Below are 21405 nucleotides of genomic sequence, written 5' to 3' on the forward strand. Positions count from 1 at the left end.
ATGACTTTGAGCTGTGATGCTGGAGACAAGTGTTGAATATACCATGGACTGCTAGGAGAACAAACAGGTTTGTCCTGGAGAAGGTGAAGCTGGAATGCTCCTTGGAGTCAAGGATTCTGAAGCTTCGTCTGACATACTTTGGGCATGTTCCAAGGAGGGACTGGTTCTTGGAGAAGGACATCATGTTTGGCAGAGGGGAGGTGAAGGGGAGGAAGACCTTCGATGAGATGGATCGATTCTGTGACTGGAGCGGTGGGAATAAGTGTGTTTGAGATGGCTAGAACAGCACAGGATAGAACAGCGTTTAGGGGTCTTGTACATAGGGCCTCTGTGCTGTCCTAGCCATCTCAAACAGCAGTCAAGAAAACAGAGGCCCACTTTCTATCCTTCATCTTCATCCAAACACAAATGTCACGATGTCTCAGAAACCAAGGATTATTTTCAAATATTAAGAGTCAGTATCATTTGTTCTGCTATGATGTGAATTTGCTTGATATGAGTTCTTTCCCTCTAATGTCTCCTCTCGCTAATGAAACAGTCTACCTCATACAATGTCTATCACTGTATTCTGCAAAGAGATCACTTACATTCTTGAATTCATAGGTTCACAGATGAAAAGGAAGTTTGCCCCAGGTTAGAATATACCTAAAGTCTCCCCCATATTTGACACAGGTGATACAGACTATGAGAGTTTGGACTGGAAGTTGACCGAAGACTTTTGAGATGATGTGACAGGCCAAGTGGTTGCTGCATACAAGGAAAGACATGAACGAGATGTTAGATGGTAAAAATGAAAAAGAAATAAAATTAAGTCCCCAAAATGATGTTAAGAAATTTGAATCCTTGTGGCTGTGACATATGGCTTGCCCATCAGTCTGATGTTATACGATGGTGGTTTGTATAGTTCTGGAAGCGGTGGTGTGGGCACTTCAAATATCACAAGGGTAACCCACAAGAAGTGTCAGTAGGTCCAGTGTAAGGCAGACTGGGAAGAAGGATTTGGTGGTCTACTTGTAAAAGAACTGGCCAAATTAAAAAAACCAACCTTATTAACAGCAGTGGGATAGTATGTGATGGAGGGCCAGAAAATGAGCCCCTCAGATTGGACAGCTCTCAGATGCAACTGGAGAGGAGTTGCCTCTTCAACTAGAGATGACCTGAATTATGTGGATGGAGTAAAGCTTTCACTGCTTTCATATGCTGATGAGGCACAATTCAAAACAAAATCATATAGCTGCAGATATCCATTAGGGACTGCAATGTGGAATGTATGGCTTATGGGTTTAGGAAAACTCTAATCCCCCCCAAAAAATTAGATGGAATGTATATGAAGATAGGAAAATCTGCTGTCAAGGACTGCTCCAAAGTGCTAAAAAGCAAGGATGTCATTTTAAAGATTAAGGAATATAGGTAATTTACTACAATATACTTTCCCATAGTTTCTGAACTCATAGTTTTCAGAAATCCTCTTCCCACAGCAGCCCTCAAAGTCAGTCTTGAAGCACCCACAGAATTCCAAGCAGGGTTTTGCACAAGTTGTTTTTTAGATGATAAGCTTCCTAAAGCAGAGAACTCTATCATCTCTATCTGTAGCATTAATACCTGACACACAGTTTAGTAACTGTTAAATGAATGAGAAAATGTATCAAAACCACCAATATGAAATGTAAGCATATCCTATTTTAATCTTTCTTAAAGAAATAATGTGCAACATTGTATCTGGCATCAATGAAAAAAATGTTTCATTATAAATACTTACTTTATTGATACTTTTGCTCCAAAAAACAATTAATCAATGAAAGTTAGAAACTACATGGGTATTAAATAAGCATCCAGAATCAATACCCCTGAGAAAAAAAAATAAGTATATCAAAAACTTAACACACACAGGATCAGATCTATTAACCTGTAACTTAAGAGTCAAACCAAATATTTGTATTAACCAATTCATTCATTTCAATCAAATAAAATACAAAACTGAAGTTGATTAGATTACATCTATCTTGAGTGCATAGCTGGTCACGTATCTTTTCATTCCAAATGAAATAAGAAAATATGCTCTGATTTCCAGGTTGAAATCTTAATTCTGAAGGTTGATGATGCCCATGCATCTCGAGAATTTTTCTTTCCAGGTATTGGTGTCTTTTCATTTTGAAGCAGCTGATTATCAGCAGACTTAGAACCAAACACATCCTATTAGTCTAGGTAACTCATACATATATCTAATCAACAGCTGTTAAATTTTTATAGTATAGTCTTATTTTAAAGTAAATTGTTTAAAAACATTAATTTCACCTAACATTTAAGAGAATGAAAATATTGTAAATTTACTTCATGTTAACTGAGTAATTTAGTTGAAGGCACAATCAAAATGAAAGGTAATCCAATCCATACTTTTAAAAAAAAGTTTAGGGGTTGCATTAACTTCACTGGCTGGTTTTCACAGCTCACAAGGAAGGAGACACTTCAGCAAGCCTGGAAACAGTCTGTCCCTCAGCTGAGCATTCAGATAAGGCTGCAGATTCAGCTGACCTCATGACTGCTTGAGGCGAAAGCATCTGGCTCTATCACACTCAGTTTTTATGACTCACAGCACTGTGAGACACTAAATGTTTGTAAGCTATGTAAACTTGTAAATAAAAATCAAGCACCCTTAGGGAAACCAGCTGCTGGGCTTGGGTGACAACAAGGTCAGGTGGTATAACACAAACCATAAAGACACATTCTACAACTTACTCTGGTGCATAGTGACTGAAGTCTTTAAAAGCTTTCAGAAAACATTCTAACATACAACTACTGGTGCTCTGCACAGAACAAAGGCAAGGGAAGAAAAGCGAAGATGGATAGAAATCAGTAATCCAAAGGACTCACAACAGACCCTGGTCAACCTTCATTAATGGCGCTAATGGTGCTTAGGCTAGCACAAACAAAACCACTCTCAAAGCTATCACAGTAGAAGCTCCAGAATAGAGGGGTAGGAAATGTGGAACAAAGCACAGAATTGGCCGGGGTCACAGGCGTGGCACAGACTGGTGGAATCCTCAAGACTACTGCCCTCAGTTACCTTTGAAGGAACAAAATTCACCATTCAATATGAGCCTTACAAGGGAAGCTGGGGGGTGGGGGACAGATGAAGAAGGAAAGTGTGCATGAATGAACAAATTATATAATTTTAAAAACAGGAGAATGGGGGTAATGGTAACATTTGCCCAAGAACAAAGCCCTAAGAAGCAGGAAAGGGCAGGATAGGAAAAAGAATGGAAATGAGAACTACAGGGAGCAAGTAGTTACTTGGTGGGTATTGGAATTAATGTTATAAAAAAAATTGGATGAATTACTCTCATTATCCTGTGCCATCCTCACATATCCTGACTACTGTGGTAGTCCCTGTGTCAAACTACCTATCTGAGGGTCTTCCTCTCTCCTTCACTGACCTTTCACCTGTCCAAGAATCGTGTCCCTCCCCAAGGAACAGCTTCTAGCAAAATGCTCAAACTATGTGAGATGAAGCTTTATCATCTTTGATTCCAAGGAGCACTCTGGCTGCAATTTCTCTAAGATTTATTTGTTGTTTAGCCAGTCAATGGGATAGGATATTCAGTACTCTTCTCCAACACCACATTTCAAAGGCATAAATTCTCCTTCTGTTATCCTTATTCACTGTCCAGCTCTCAGATGAACACAGACATCCATCAGGTATTCTCTGCTTTCAGCCAAGATCCATCTGACATCAGCAGTGATAACCATAGTGCCATGGCCTTTTCTAAACCCAGCTTGTGTTTCTGGCAGTTCTCTGTTGATGTACTGTTCTATTAATTTTTGGATAATCTTCAGCAAGATTTTGCTTGCATGTGAAATTGTTTGATAATTTCTGCATTCCATGGAATCCCCTTTTTTGGGAATGGGAATACTGTTCTAGTCAGTTGGCCTGGTAGCTGTACTCCAGATTTCTTGGCAAAATCTGGTGAGCACAACCAGGGCTGCATCAGTTTGTTAAATGATATTCCATCAATTCCTTCAGAGCAGCTTGAACTTTTTCATTACCACTGATTTTTGATCATATGCTACTTTCTGAAATCATCAGCTCATTCTTTCTGGTGATTTCGTATATTCCTTCCATCTTATGTTGATGCTTCCTGGATCACTCATGATTTTGCCCATAGCATCTTTTTATAATTTAAAAAAATAAATAAATGTATTTATGTAGAAGCATTTAGAATGTCAACAGAACAGTTGCAACTTTTTGGTTTTCTTTCCCCTTTTTTTTGCAATTATAGAGTTGTGTTCAATTAACAAAACAATTATTTTCATATAAGCTGCATCAGACAACTGGAGATGGAAAAAACCCACTACCATCCCCATATATAACTACTTTATGCTATGCACCAAGAAGAATCTGCTTTCCATCTCCATGCCAATTTACAACCCCCGTACTGTACCAGGCAAGGTTAGTGGCTATTGAAAATAGCATCAGGATAGGGCTATCTAAAGACACATTCAGCAGTGTGTTAACTACACACAAAAAAAGACACTGCGTAGTTTAAAAACAAATCTTACACTGCCTTACATGTCATTTTCTTTTTTCTTTAAAAGAGGTGAGCTGTGTACAGGGGGTTAAATGCTTTATAGACAAGGGAAAAGCCTGTGCCACAACCACCTTGTTCATCCTCATCCTCCTCTTCATCTTCTTCATTCCTCGTCCTCATCTTCATCTCTCTCCTCTTCTCCCTCCTCCTCACTTTTCTCAGCTTTGCAGCTCCCTTTTTGTCTGCACCGGACTTGACTTTAGCCTCATATGCAGCAGTATCCTTTTCATACTTCTCCTTCAGCTTGACAGCCTTCTTCTCACAGGGCTGCTTACTCAGAACAAAACAAGAAAAGGACAAAGGAACCTCCTGGACGATATGGGAACTTCTTTTTTTGTTTCACCCTTAGGAAGGACGCAGGTTTTCATCTCTCTCATAGCAGGCCGGCCTGCCTTTGCATGTCTTCACTTTCACCTTTCTCTTCAGCAGACGTGGTCTTCCACCTCTGTGAGCACTTCTTAGAACATCTGAGACACTGACAGAAGCACCCTGAGCAGGCTGCTCCTTTCCACGAGTTGGCATGAAAAATGCCCACAGTAACATTCTTCCTCTCAGGGTCTCAGGATCTCCTTTGCCCAGGGTTGGTCATTTCTCACATTAGCGTCGCCTGGTTCCATCCAGTCCTGCCTGGCCTGGCACTGTCTCTGTGAAGCTCAGTGTACTGCAATGGCTATCATCCATAGCATCTTTAAGTATTGCAACTTGAGGCTTGAATTTGTTCTTCAGTTCCTTCAGTCTGAGCAATGCCAAATGAGTTTTTCACTTCTGATCAGTTAAAGGGGATTTGGTAATTAAGTCTTCATTCCTGAATCTCTCTCTGTAATGACAGGAAAACAAACAGCTGGGAATGTTGGGCACGTTATTTAATATTTTTATCTCACAGGTCAGATTTTTAATTTCTTATGAACATCTAGAGAAGGAATGAAGTCTTAAGATTATAACTGTATGTGAAGGATGTTGTTGTTGTTGTTGTTATGTGCCGTTGAGTCGCTTGCGACTCATAGCGACCCTAAGTACAACAGCGCTAAACTCTGCTCTGTCCTGTGCCAATCACACTGTCTCTGACACACCCATCCCAATTACGCCAATCACTGAATCAATCCACCTCATGGAGGGCCTTCTCCTCCTGCGCTGTCATCCCCTCCACCCTCCCAAGAATGATGTCCTTCTCCAAGGACTGGTCTCTCCTTACATGTCCAAAGTGTGTTAGATGGAGCCTCAGAATCCTTGCCTCCAAGGAGCAGCCCAGTTTAACCCTTTCCAGGATGAATCTGTTTGTTTTACTAGCAGTCTATGGTACTCTCAATACTCTTCTCCAACACCACAGCTCAAAGGCATCAATTCTCCTTCTATCCTCCTTAGTCACTGTCTGAATCTCTGATGCATAACAAGTGATAGCAAAGGCCATGGCCTGGATCAGACACACCTTAGTCTCCAGAGAAACACCACTGTTCTTCAGTACTTTGGAGAGGTCCCTAACAGCAGACTTTCCCATCGCAATACGTCTTTTAATTTCCCGGCTACTGGTGCCAAGAGTGTTGACTGTGCAGTCAAGCAAACTAAAGCTGTGAACAATCTCAATCTCTTCACCATCCATCCTGATGCTGCCAATTGGAAGGACAGTCTCTATAAATTCAAGATAAATAGTAACATTTAATCCATTTGCTTCCAACTTATGTCTCTAACAACTGATAATGGTGTTTTAATTTTGTGACTCTTAAAAATGAGACTTCTAAAAAGCTGTTGTATGAATAGAGCAAGGGAACACAACATGGTTTAAAAGTGGAAAAGATGTGCGTCAGGGCTGTATTCTCGCTCTCCTTACCTATTCACAGTCTGTATGCTGAGCAAATCGTCCAAGAGCTGGACTTCCTGAAGTCAGGATTGGAGGAAGGCTCATCAATAACTTATATTCTACAGATGACACAGCCTTGCTAGCCAAAACCAAGGAGGACATCAAAGGTTTGCTACAGAAGGTCAAGGACTGCAGTTTTCAATATGAATTATATCTCAATCTCAAATAAACAAAAACCTTCACCACCAAGTCAATAGGTAACATCATGAAAGATGGAGAAAAGACTGAGGCTGTTAATGATTTCATCTTGCTCAGTTCCACAAATCAACACCATTGGCACCAGAAGTCAGGAAATCAAAAGATAAGATACAATGGGAAAATCTGTAGTTAAGGACCTCTTCAGAATGTTAAAGAGCAACAACACCAGTCTAGAGACTAAGGTGCACCTGAACCAGAGCATGATCTCAGGTCTCAATTTCTTGCTATGCATCTGAGATCTGGACAATGAATAAAGAAGACAGAAGAAGAATTAATACCTTTGAGCTGTGGTGCTGGAGAAGAGCAATGAACATACCATGGACTGCCAAGAGAACAAACAAGTCTGCCATCCCAGAGAGGGTGAAACCTGGTTGCTCCTTAGAGCCAAGGATTTTGAAGCTCTGTCTCATATTTTGGGTATGTTGTCAGGAGGGACCAGTCCTTGGAGAAGGACATGCTTGGGGGGAAAGCCCAGGAGAGGAAGACCATGAATGCAAAGGATTAACAATGACTGTGGAAATGGGGAGAGTTATGTCAGAGACAGAGGGAGTGGCCCAGGAAAGGGCAAGGTTGAGAGCCATAGCTCCTAGGGTCTCTGTGAGTCATGAGTCTCTATGAGTCACAGTCGATTCAATAGCACCCAACAATAACAAGAACTATTACCTTAACATACTTTTCCATATTCTCCAAAAAGACAATAAAACTCATCCAGTCAGGTACTTAGAAATGTTTCCAGATATAAGGCACACACAGAGTTACCAATTATTTGTTTCTATTCTTGAAAGAAACAAGAATTCTCCAGTGGTGAGGTACGAAAACTTGAAGTCGTATTAAATCCTTACTCATGGACATTGTATGTTTTAGAATGGTTCTATCTTGGAACAAATATAACAGAACATAACTTAAATTGAATGTCATTATTAAAAAATAAATGGCTATCAAAAATGACTCATTAAAAATGTCAAGCAAAGAACAAGAAATATTCTGCAATAAAAGAGTTTAAAGACACATGATAGTGAAATCAACAGGCCATCTAGGTTAAATCCTGGCCTGGGATGGGGGTTGGAGGAATGCTTTTATTGTTTTTTTTGTTGTAGTTGTAATACCAGAAAAGGAATGGTAAATATTAATTTTTATATTTATCAATTTAATTATACTGTTAATTTTTAACAGAACCACATACACACACAATGTGCATATATTGTACGTAAGGGCAATCTCCTCCCATGCAATTAACTGCCTCTGAAAGCCCCCGGAGGGTCAGCTGTGGGTCGGTTATGACTCGATGGTACACAACAACAACAAATATACATATGCTACCATGTACCATCAAGTCGGAACCAACCCACAGCTGACCCTCCAACAGGTTTGCAGGGTCAGTAAATAGCACAGGAGAAGAGTATCCATCTCTCTACTATGGATCTGCTGATGGATTCAAACCACATAATTTTTCGTTGTCAATGCAATTTCTTACCAATAAATCCCGGCATGTACTAAGTTAAGGGGAAAAGATTAAGAACACATACACATACAAAGCAATGTGTGACTTTTAAATCACAGAATAAAACCCCATATACTCAGGAGAAAATAACAGTAATAAGAAAAGCCAAAAGAGAATAAAAGGGCAGGAAAAGAGACAAGACCAAAAATGAGACAAAGGAAAGCAGAAGAGCATGCTGAGTACTCAAGCAAGAAAATAAAAATGAGGGCAAAAATCACAGAAGAATGGCTGCTAACTAATAAATGGAGGGGGAGAAGTCACAATCTTTAACTTCCATAACAAAATCTGATGCATGCAAAAATCAAAAGAAACAAAAAGACTGAAGAATTACTCTAGAATACAGATTTAGAAAAATGGGCATCCATGACAAATACAACTAGTAAGAGTTTGAACCAGGATGGTAAAAGAGAACAGCAAGAGTTTTGTATGTCACTGAACAACACAGTATTGTAATGTTCATTTTCCAGAGTACATGATATATTACAGTTATGTTATGTAAGCAAGGATCCAAGTTATATTGCAGGTGCTATGGTAGCCTAGTGGTATGGAGTTGCACTGTCAACACAAAGGTGGTGGTTGTTTTTGTTATGTGCCATCGAGTCACCTGCAACCTATAGAGAGAGACCTTATGTACAACAGCCCTAAACCCTGGTTCTATCCTGTCAATGCCATTGTCTCTGACACACCTACTCCCATTATCCCAGTGATGGAATCAATCCATCTCGTTGAGGTTCATCCTCTCTTATGCTGTCCTTCCACCCTCCAAAGCATGACGTTCCTCTTCAAGGACTGGTCCTGCCTTGCAACATGTCCAAATGAAGCTTCAGAATCCCTGTCTCCTGGTTTCACTCTCTCTAAGACAAACTTGTTTGTTCTCCTAGCAGTCCATGGTATATTAAATACTCGTCTCCAGCACTACAGTTCAAAGGCATCAAATCTCCTTCTATCATCTCTGGTCATTGTCCAGCTTTCTGATGCATAGCAAGTAATTGCAGAGACTATGACCTGGATCAGGTACACTTTAATCTGCAGACTGACATCATTGCTCTTCAGTACTCTGGAGAGGTCCCTGACAACAGAATTTCCCAATGCAATTCATCTTTTTAATTTCTTGGCCGCTGGTGGTATATGGTTCAAATCGACCAGCTGCTCTGCATGAGAAAGATGAGAAACCTCCTCCTATGCTATTTACATCCACTGAAAATCCACCCTGAGGGTCAGTTATGAATCAGACTCAAATGCCCATAGCAACAACATAACATATGCAATTCAAATGATATACAGTAAATATACACACAAGCCAAATGCTTAAGCTGATTTTTCTCATAGTGTTGGAAAAACAAGATGAAAATATGTTAACTGGTAATTCTTTGAACAATTCTTTCAGAAAAGTAGAATATAATTTTGTTACATTCTACTTTTCTGAAATTATGACATTTTTAAAAAAATAAATAAGATGAAAATAAAGAGAGGTTATATACTTGGTGCCCTATGGTTAAGAAGCCACCCTGCAATCTCAAGGCATTCAGCTAGAATCCACCAGCTGCTCTGTATGAGAAAGATGGGGAATCTCCTTCCTTTGGTTAACCTGCTTCTGAAAACCCACCAGGGGGTCATACAGGCTGGCTCCAACTTGACAGTACACAACAACAATAACATACTAACAAAAAACAATAAAATGTTTAGATATGTCCCTATAAACAAATCCTTAGCTAAGAAGCGAGAAATGACTCAGGCTAACTACATAATAGAACTGAATCTATGAGACCACTCACTAATTCATTGCTGTCAATTCAGAACTGACTTCCCAACTGGGAGTCAACTGACCCTTTACCAAGATTTTAGAGACTGTAAATCACACAGGAGAAAACTGACCATCTTTTCCTCATGGAGCCGGCCTTAGGGATTCAAAACAGCAGAGAGAACCACTGGATTACCAGCCCAAATCCCTACATGGCATCAGGGCTTCCAGTATGACATGGAGAACTAAATACAAACTTACTAAGTCAGCAGTGAGGCTGAAATGATGAAGAGTTTAATCAGTGCTCTGGGTTTTTAAAGGAATCCACTTATGGAGGTATTCCAGATATAATTAAACACTGCACTGTTTGAGAAGTGTTTGGCCAGTAGAGCTACTCTTTATTTTTACTTTAGGAGGCACAGGGCACACAGAGGTAAGGCTTCCCTCAATGTTGTTGTGTACTATGAAATCAGAACTGACCATAGTGGATCCTCCAGCAGGTTTTCAGAGGCTGTAAACCGAACAGGAGGAGACAGCCCATCTTTCCCTGAAGGAGAAGTCACTGGATTCAAACTGTGTACCATTGAGATTGTAGTACAGCTTCTAATCAAGCCAACAGAGCACCCTTGCCCTACATAAGAAGATAAAAGGCATAGGTTAATAGGATTTCCAAAATTGGAAGTAGATGGTCAAGATAGTGTGGAAGTTACAATTATCACTAAAATCGCAGGCAAGCAAAATCTTGCTGAAGAGAATCAAAAACAATTGGAAGAGTACCTTGACAGAAAAGTGCCAGAAATACAAGCTGGGTTTAGAAGAGATCATGACACAAGAGACATAATTTCCAATGTCAAATGGACACTAGCTGAAAGTACAGAGTACCAGAAGAATGTCTATCTGTGTTTCACTGACTGTGCAAAGATTTTTGACTGTGTAGATCACAATAAATTATTGGCTAACCTTGAGAAGAACACCTGACTGTGCTTATACGAAACCTATACTTGGACCAGGAGACAGTTGTCAAAACAGAGCAGGGAAACATTACATGGTTCAAAATCAGGAAAAGAGTGCATTAGGGATGAATTCTGTCTCCATACCTTTTCAATCTATACGCAGGTCAGATCATACAGAAGGCTGAGCCCTGTGAGAAGAAATGTGGATCAGGATTGGAGGAAGACTCATCAACAACCTCTATGCAGAGGACACAACCTTGTTTGCCAGAACTGTGAAAAACCTGAAGCATTTGCTACAGGAGGTGAAGAAATGCAGCCTTCACTATGGATTGCATCACAACATGGAGAAGAGATTGAGGTTGTTAACAATTTCATCTTGCTTGAATCCACAATCAACACTCTTGGCACCAGCAGTCAAGAATTCAAAAGACTAGTTGCTCTGGGAAAATCTGCTGTTAGGGACATATCTAGAAAGCTAAAGAGCAATAATGTCAGTCTAGAAACTAAGGTGTACATTATCCAGGCCATGGTCTTCTCAATTACTTGCTATCCATCTGAGAGCTGGATCTTGAATAAGGATTACAGAAGAAGAACCAATGCCTTTGAGTTGTGGTGCTGGAGAAGATTATTGAAGAGTATTGGAGAAGAGTATCATGGATCACCAAGAGAACAAACAAGTCTATCCTGGAGAGGATGAAATGAGGTTGCTCCTTGGAGGCAAAGACTCTGAAGCTCTGTCTCACATACTTTGGGCATGTTGCCAGGAAGGACCAGTCCTTAGAAAAGGACATCATGCTTGGAAGGGTGGAGGGAGAGCTCAGGAGAGGAAGACAGTGGATGAGATGGATTGACACAGCTGTGTCGATTGGGTCAGGTGCATCAGAGACGGGTAAGATTGGCTCAAGGTAGGCAGGGTTCAGAGCTACTGTTCATAGGTGTGCAATGAGTTACAGTCAACTGGACAGCACATAACAACAACAGCACAAGCAAGCAGGAAAATATGTGCTAGACAGCTGCTAAATAACAAAGGACTCTAATGGAGGAACTTATCCACTAAAAATAAGCAGCATGTTTAAAATTATTTAAGTGCTAACATAAGCCACTGTTATATATTAATACCAGTGTACAGAAGATCATAAAGTACTAATCCTTCCCTTTTATTCAGCTAAATATAATGAGGTGGGGGAAAGCAAATTTTTTTTAAAGCAAATATTTTTAAATGAGGGAAAGAGTGGACTTAAAATTAAACATAATTTGGATTGCTTCTTCTTCTTCTTGTTACTTGGCTGTCCAGTCGCCTGTGACTTGTAACAACCCTATGTACAGCAGCCCTAAACCCTGCTCTATCCTGTGCCAATCTCACTGTCTCCGACACACCTACCCTTATTACCCCAGTCACTGAATCAATTCATCTCATTAAGGGTTTTCCTCTCCTGCACTGTCCCTCTACCCTTCCAAGCAAGGATTGATCCCTCCTTGCAACATGCCCAAAGTATGTTAGACGAAGCTTCAGAATCCTTGCCTCCAAGGAGCAGCCTGGTTTAACCCTCTCTAGGATAAACCTGTTCGTTTTCTTAGCTGTCCATGGTATATCCAATACTCTTCTCCAGCACCACAGCTCAAAGGCATCAATTCTCCTTCTATCATCCCTAGTCATTGTCCAGCTATCTGATGCATAGCAAGTGACTGTAAAGACCATGGCTTGTACCAAGCACACCTTAGTCTCCTGAGTGACACCACTGCTCTTCAGTACTTTGGAGAGGTCCCTAACAGCAGATGTTTCTATCTCAATATGTCTTTTCATTTCCTGGCTGCTGGTGCTATGAATGTTGACTGTGGAGCCAAGTAATCTAAAACTGCTAATCTCAATCGCTTCACCATCCATCCTGATGCTGCCAATTGGCCCAGTGGTAAGAAGCTTTGTTTTCTTGATATTGAGCTGCAATCCATATTGAAGGCTGCAGTTCTTGACCCTCTGCAGCAAGCATTTCATGTCCTCTTCAGTTTCAGCAAGCAGGGTTATGTCATCTGCATAACGCAGATTGTTGATAGATCTTCCTCCAATCCTGATGCCTCAATTCTCCTCATAGAGTGCAGCCTCCTGGATAATCTACTCTGCATACAGGTTGAAAAGGTATGGAGACAGAACACATTCCTGGCATACACCCTTCCCAATTTTGTTTAGTAAGCTCAAAAAAAAATCTTTATTCAAGCATATTTCGGTCAACACTGATTACACAATAAAGTAGAAGCTGTGAAGGTAAAAACATTTTCTATACAGCAGGGATGATGCTACCCTATCATGCTGCTTTTTCATGTTGCTTTACAAGCTGCAAGTCATCCTTGACACTAAAATAGAAAATAAGTTATTAATTTTTTTAAAGCTTCTAAACACCAAGCATATATATAATTTCTTTTAAAAATCTGTAAGCATTATACAAAATCAAGCTTAAAACTGATAATAAAAGAAATGGTCCACTTACTTTTGCAGTGCCATGAAAAAATGCTAATTTTTACTTATAATCACTTCAAGAGGAAGCACATGATCAAGAATTAACAGTGCTGAAGAAAGATGTCCAAAGTGTACTGAGGACACTGGTCAGAAAGAAAACAACAAAGCTTCAGGAACTGAAGAAAATGGATGGAGATATTTCAAACAAAAGGGGTGCGAAGCATGCTAAGAAACCAAGAAGACCCACCAGAAGAGATGTGTGCCCATTCCAAAGAAAGATGACCAAACAAAATGCACAGGAAGGTGAGCATTATTATTACTATTACATGGGAGTAAAAGACTGCTGAAAATAATTCAAAAAGGGCTGCAAGAGCATTATCAAGAGAGAACAGCCAGAAATTCAAGCTCAGCTCAGAACAGTAATCCGCACAGGTTCATACCAGTAAGTCATGAGGATCTTGGCTGAAGGCAAAAACAAACCTTTCAATCTAATAGTTCTTTTAATTTGTAAGCTTTAACTTTCAAAAAAATCAAGATACAAGGTAGATATTATCGTGCTGTGTTGTGGTATCACTGAACAGAGGAATATTCAAGCACTGTTGTAAACATTGGTAACAATTACTGACTGCTGCTAAAAAAAAAATAATACAAACGCAGACTCAAAACACGAGTCTCTCTTGACTATGGTGTATTATATCCCACACTCTTTTTAAACTATTTTTAGGTCATTAGAAAAGCAAACTAAAGGGGGGCGGTGCGGTCTCTCGCCCGCCTGTCGCGGTCCGTCCGACGGCAGTCCGGGGAGGCGGAGGCGGCGGGAGGAGGTGGGGGCGGTGGTGGAGAAACCCGGGGGCGTGCGAGGCGCCCCCCCCCCCGATCCTCGCCGCGCCCCCCCAACCCCGCGTCCCCTCCCCCCTCCCGCATCTCCCCGTTCTCCCCACCCGCGCGCGAGGCTGGTTTAAAAATCTTATTTAAAAAAAAAAAAAGAAAAGAAAAGCAAACTAAATAAATGTATTCAAGAAGCAACAGTGACATTATTTCCCTTTTTTGTTTTTAGCCAGCATTTCTCTTATCTTTATGTTTCCTAACAAAACTCACTGTTAATAACTTTAGTTTACTTGGTTCCACTATCAATACTCTTGGTACCAGAAGCCCCAAGAAATCAAAAAACGAATTGCATTGGGCAAGTCTGCTGTCAGGAACCTCTCCAGAGTACTGAAGAACAACAATGTCACTCTGGACACTAAGGTGTGCCTGATCCAGGCCACATTCTTTGCAATTACTTGCTATGTATCCAAGAGCTGGACAATAACAAAGGATGAGAGAAGATTGATGCCTTTGAGCTGTGGTACTGAATATACTATGGACTGCTAGTAGAACAAACAGGTTTTCCTGGAGAGGGTGAAATCAGGCTGCTCCTTGGAAACAAGGATTCTGAAGCTTCATCTTACATACTTTGGGCATGTTGCAAGTAGGGACCAGTCCTTGGAGAGGGACATCCATCATGCTTGGGAGGGTAGAGGGACAGCACAAGACAGGAAGACCCTTGATGAGATTAATTGACTGGAGTCTATTGATGACAGTGACTGGGGTAATGAGAGTAGATGTCATAGACAATAAGATTGGAACAGGATAGAGAAGGATTTCTAAATTCTGATAGAAAAGTCATGTTCTAAACTTAAAAGTAATCAGAGCAGTGTAAAAAGAAAACTGCTTAAAATGTTTTTTCCATGTTCAAGCAAACTAAAAATTTTTTAGAAGTCAACCAATAAGCATGTATACCAATAGCAGTATCATAAACAAAATATTCAATCTGAAGCAAGGACAACCACTTACAGCTAGTTGTTATGTGCTGTCGAGTCACCCATAGCAACCCTATGGACAGCAGCTCTGAAGCCTGCCCTGTCCTGGGCCAGTCTCACCAATTCCGACACACCAACCCCCACTGCCAGCAGTTACTGTATCAATCTATCTCACCTGGGATCTTCCTCTCCTGCACTGTCCTTCCACTCATCCAAGCATGATGCCCTTCTCGCAGCAGTTCATTTTTTTAATTTCTATAAATACATTTGATAAATGTCAATAGTTATAGAAAGGCTTCAGGCCTTTTGTTCATAGGGTTGCTGTGAGTCGTGCTCCAACTTGAAGGCAATCAACAACAACAACAACATAAATACAAGACAGCAATCTATGACTTGTGGTCACAAGTTACCCTTGAGGGCAGAGATACATACTAGAAAAGGGCCAGAGAAGAACAGATAAGCTGTTTCTTGATGTAGGTTTTGATTTCAAGAGTATAATGAGTTAGTGAAAACTGAATTAAACATTTGTGTGTGCAATTTTCTATCTACAGGTAACATAAGCTAAACTTTAGTGGAAGTGAAGAAAAGATGCTCTTCAAATGGTCAGCACACACTGGCTGGACGCCTTGGTGTCTACTCCTCTCATATGACCCCATGTGACAGATCAAAAACACCCCACAGCCACAATCTGACAGAGTAAAAGCCAGGCTCTTCTTTTACAGCCATCAGTAGGCTGGTAATATTAGTTTAAAATAATAATTAATTTTAGCCTTAAATTGCTAGTATTAAAGATGCTGAAAAACTGCATCATTTAAGGAATGTAAAATGGTGTTGTCACTGGGATAGAGAGTCCGTGGTAGTCTATTCAAAAAGCTAAAGATACTATTAACAGACGACTGGGTCGAGCAATTCTGCTTTTAGAATTAAAAGCTAGCACTCAAACACACACCTGGAGACAAATATTCCCAGCAGCTCTACTCAGAAAAGCTAACTGGGAGAAAGGATCCAAATCCCGCCAAGCTGAGTGCATAAACAACATGCAGTATGTCCACATCCCAAACCTGTTGCTGTTACTAATAGTGACTCTAAGGGTTTCTAGAAGACTTTCAATCTCTCTGGCAACAGACTCCCATACTTCTCTCTGGTCAAGGAGCTATGGCCTTGAACTGTCAGGTATTGTTTCACCAAAGAAGGTGATCAAGGAAGACCCTTGAAAACAATGGGTGAAAAGACTCAGACAAAACAAAGTCCCGTGCTGTGTGACCCCATTACTCAAAATGTTCACCACAAGCAAGGCCACAGAGAAGGAAGCAGGGGCATTGTTCCCAAAAGCTGAGGAGAGGAAAATGGAGAGAGACTGCTTCCCGACTGACTGAGGTGGGGCTTTGGTGGGGGTGTGATTAAGAAGTTCTGGAACTAGACAATGGTGATGACTGTGTGATGTTGTGACTAGACCTGTTGTTGTTGTTGCTGTGTACCATGTACTCAGAGGCTGTTAATCACACTGTAGGAGACTGCTCATCCTTCTACTGCAGAAAAGCTGGTGGATTCGGACCACCTGCCTCTTGAGATTACCACCAGGCCATGTACTCAATGCCACTGAACTGTGCACTTTAAAACGGAAACAACAGTACACTTTACTGATCAAGAAACAGTAAGTGGTTTTTAATCTCCATACTGAGCCCATAATCTAAAAACAACTTCATATTATGAAATATTTTGGAAATAAGAAATTATGCATATATTAGTTCTAATTCATATTGGTCATTTTAAGACTCAACTACTGGTCAAAATCACACACACACAAAAAGCTTAATAATAAAAAAAAATCAAACTATTTTTGTAATAGCATAAGGTGGGGAATCCAAATATCAAACTATATGACAATGTGTGAGTATGTTTTAATATATTTATAAAAAGAATTATTCTATCATAAAAATTTTTCTAAAGGCATTTCTTTATATCAAGAATGTTTATATTATGAAGCAAATGTGAAAAAGCACAGTGTTATTCGCTAAAGACAAGCCAAACTATGTATTTAAAAAAAAAAAAAATTAAACACACTTTACAATGATTCTGCATATGGACAATTTATTTCCTTTCTGCTTTTGTCTCTGGAACAAAGCAAGCCAAGGGCCTGTGGACTACAATTCCTCCTGATCCCCCCTCATAATCACCTCTTCATCTTCCAAGTCAACGCAAATGACTGCCAAAGAGCTTTCCCTAAGCCCTCACGAAGGAAGGAGTGATCCCCTGTCCTCTTCTCACAACACAGTTAATCTCCATCCTCACATTTACTCCTTCCAATGTGACTGATTGGGGCAACCTTCTCTCCCATCAACAACTAGAACTGCAAGCTCCTGGCATTCAGAGCCTCTTTACTAGTTTAACCTCTCCATATACCTAAGCCAGAGGAAAGTCCTTTGTTTTCATAATGAGTATTTCTATAGGTGTTCTGTTGACCCCATGGTAAGGAGTTGCACTGGCAACCCAAAGGTACAGTTCAAATCCACTAGCTCTTTAGGGAGAAAGATGAGCAATCTCCTCCTGTGCAATTAATGACTTTTTTCACTCAAAGCAGTAAATTTAAAATTAATTAAGCATTCAAGAAATACTAAATTAAGGTTTTCTATCTAACTACATTTACTCTTCTATGTTGTTCTGTACCTGAAATCTAGGTTCACAAGAACATTATTTTCACATAATAATTACATATATATATATTTCATCAATATATAAACACGATTCTTTTCTGATGTGTTATTTTTCATAGCACACATTTAGTGTATGGTACCATGATGGCCTTCCCTCACCAAAGGCCAGCAGCTAACTGACCATCAGCTCTCGAGAGAAAGGTGTACAACCCTTTCTAGACCAGTTCACAGCCTGGAAACTCGCTAAAGCGGTGAGAGCTGGGATCCATTCTGCAGCACTGGAATTGATTTTGGTAAGGTTTTCAGTGGTCTCTCTTACATAATCACTGGGGGCATACAGGCCAAGTGTAGTAGTTAACCAAAACGGAAAAAGATGAGGCAGTCTCCTCTCAGATTTACAGCCTCAGAAAATCCAACGGGGGAAAGGGAGTCAAAGGCTTGGCTTCTTCCAACACAAATTCTGCTTCTATTCCACCATCTCAGCCTACCCTCCATATCCCACACAACCACCCGCTCCCCATCCCGTCAACAAACCCTTTGAGTCATACACTTTAAAAGTCTTATTCCGGCGCAAGCAGGGCGACGCGGCATGCAAGCAGGGTGACACGGCACATGTGATTGGAGAAGAGATTTTGTATGAAGTCAGTAATTTTAAATTTAATGAGAATTGTGTTGTGACTTAAAATGTAGTCAGTATTAAAGAATAAAGTATGAACCCTGGAGAAATTTATTGTCCAATTGTTGGATGAAATATAATAAGAGTGAATAAAAAAAAATCTTATTCCAAGACGTGAGAATTATTGTTCAATTATGCTGAGGTAATAAATTTTAATTTTTTCCCCCACAAAAAAGTCAATTTGAAAATAAAACATTATTTCCTAAGAGAGATTCAGATTTTCTAAGTGCATATATTCCATGTTGTTGAATGGCTGAAATCCAATTTCACAAGAACATAGTTATACATCGTTGTTGTTTATGTGCCATTGAGTCACGTGAGACTCAACAGAGACCCTAAGTACAATAGCTCTGAACCCTGCTCTATCCTGAGCCGATCTTATTGTCTCTGACACACTTACTCCCATTACCCTAGTCCCTGAATCAATCCATCTCATTAAGGGTCTTCCTCTTTTATGCTGTCTCTCCATTCTCTCAAGCATGATGTTCCTCTCCAAGTACCAACCCCTCCTTACAACATGCCCAGAGTATGTCAGATGGAGTTTCAGAATCCTTGCCTCCAAGGAGCAGCCTGGCTTCACCCTCCCCAGGACAAACCTCTTAGCAGTCCATGGTATATTCAATACTTTTCTCCAACACCATAGCTCAAAAGCATCAATCTTCCTTCCTATCATCCCTAGTCACTGTCCAGCTTTCTGACATATAGCAAGTAATTGTGAAAACAATGGCCTGGATTAAGCACACCTTAGTCTCCAGACTGACACTGTTGCTCTTCAGTTCTGGAGAGGTCCATGACAGCAGACTTTCCCAATGCAATTCATCTTTTAATTTCCTGGCTGCTGGTACCAAAGTGTTGACTGTAGAGCCAAGCAAACTAAAGCTGTTAATCTCAATCTCTTCACCATCTATCAAGATTCTGCCAAATAGCCCAGTGGTGAGAATCTTTGTTTTCTTGAAACTAAGCTTCAATCCATATTGAAGGCTGCAGTCCTTGACCTTCTGCAGCAAGCACTTCAGGTCTTCCTCAGTTTCAGCAAGCAGGGTTATGCCATCTGCATAATGCAGAGTGTTGATGAGCCTTCCTCCAATCCTGATGTCACATCTCTCCTTATAGAGCCCAGTCTCCTTGATAATCTGTTCTGCATAAAGATTGAAAAGGTTTGGAGATAGGACACATCTATAGTGTACACCCTTCCCAATTTTGAACCATGTAGTGTTTCCTTACTTGTTTCTATTCTTTTTTTAATTTTATTTATTTTTATTTTATTATTTTTGTGTGAGTGTACGGTCAAATCAGATCTGACTGGTACAGGAGGAGACTGTCCCTCCTTCCCCGGCAGAGCATCTGGTGGATTCGAACCATGCGCCTCTGGGATTGTAGTTGCAGCTCCTTACCACTAGGCCACCAGAGCTCCACTGCTTGTTTCTATTCTGACTGCCTCCTGACTATATATTGCATCAACATATAAAAAGTGAAAAGATAAAATTTTCTGAAGCTAAATGAGATTCAAGACTACAGTGATACTACCATATCAGAGAGAGAAACAACACAGGACGGGGACAAACAAATGAACAAACAAAACAAATACAATGAACTGTACACCAGTACACTGACAACTATGACAGAGCAATCCTAAAGGGAAGTTATTTCCACTCACAAAAAAAGCAACCAACTAAAAGTGCAAATTTACCTCCAATCCTTTGTACTGACCTTGTAAGCTGAGGGAATTATCACAGATCCCAAAGACTCCAGGAAATTGTGAAGCCTGTAGGCCAAGTCTAAATAGAGACTGGGGTTATTACAATCCTGACTCAAAAATCAAGACAGCTACCTGGTTACAGTGAAAGCTCTGAAAGATAGAACCTGACAGGACTGTCTTACCACTGTTCTGCTGCTCTTTTTAGTGGGAAATAATTTGGTTTCTTTTCTTTCTTGGCAGATTTCTACTTTTCACAGGCTCTAGCTTTGTCAGGCTTTACTATATAAATACAAACATATATAAAAATAAAAACATTCACTGTAAATTCTTATTTTGGTAATATTAAGTATTCTTTAAAATAATAAAAAATACCTTAATTATTCAAACAAAACTATTGGACAATCATAACAGGTCAGCATCACATGTATAAATTAATAAGATAACTACTATCGTTAGCATTCTTAGGACAGTATCACCAGGATATGCAATTTCATATTTAAACAAATTCTACAATTAAAGCCTCTAAAGATTTTTCAAATATAAATTCCAATACAAAATATGTATGACTGCATAGGATTTTGAAGCTCTGTCTCACATAGTTTGGGCTCGTGGCCCTTCTCCATGGAGAAGGACATCATACTCGGAAGGCTAGAGGGACAGAGCAGAGAGAAAAACCCCAGATGAAATGGTTTGATACAGTAACTGGGGCAATGGGGGTAGGTGTGTCAGTGAGAATGGCTCAGGACAGGGCAGGCTTCAGTACACAGGGTCACCGTAAGTCGCAGGCAACTGGATGGCACATAACGACAACCACCACCATTTCAAAAACACTCAACTCTGTCATTGCCATGGAGTTAGGACCAACTCCAAGTGGGTTCCCAACACTGTAACTAGCCTAGGAGGAGACAGCCCATCTGGTCCTTTTGAAGTAGCTGGAGGATTCAACCCACCAGAGACATCAGTCAGTTTTTGGGTCAGCAGGCAGCACCCTAAAAACTGCACCACCAAATGAGGGAGGTTTTTCTTTTGCTTTTCAAGGAGAGGAGCAAATGGGGGGGGAGGGGTTTGTGCGGGGAGAAGGGTGCAACAATGAATGAACGGAATCCCAAAATCTCTGTAGATGTTCATTGAAATGAAAAATAAACAACCTAAATTTAAAAAAAAAACAAAAAACTGCACCACCAGCCCCCTTAATACTACAAGAGTTAAATAATGCATAGTTCGACTTTTAACTCAAAAATGTTATGCTACTACAACTCCCACTACTACTGCTAACAAAAGCCAGTAA

General features: G+C 40.2%; 1 protein-coding gene across 1 annotated transcript in view; it reads right to left on the reverse strand.

Annotated features, from left to right (window-relative positions):
* The window catches only part of ENAH (enabled homolog (Drosophila)), a 132445-nt gene extending 118235 nt beyond the window's left edge, over window positions 1-14210 (reverse strand). Inside the window, exon 1 of the mRNA XM_006898062.1 lies at window positions 14059-14210. Within this exon, the coding sequence (XP_006898124.1) occupies window positions 14059-14210 (152 nt within the window). The remainder of the gene's footprint in view (window positions 1-14058) is intronic.
* Between the last annotated feature and the right edge of the window lie 7195 nt (window positions 14211-21405).

The sequence above is a fragment of the Elephantulus edwardii genome, unplaced genomic scaffold, assembly GCF_000299155.1.
Source record: "Elephantulus edwardii isolate Elephantulus edwardi_28Jun2011 unplaced genomic scaffold, EleEdw1.0 scaffold00218, whole genome shotgun sequence".
Lineage (NCBI taxonomy): Eukaryota > Metazoa > Chordata > Mammalia > Macroscelidea > Macroscelididae > Elephantulus > Elephantulus edwardii.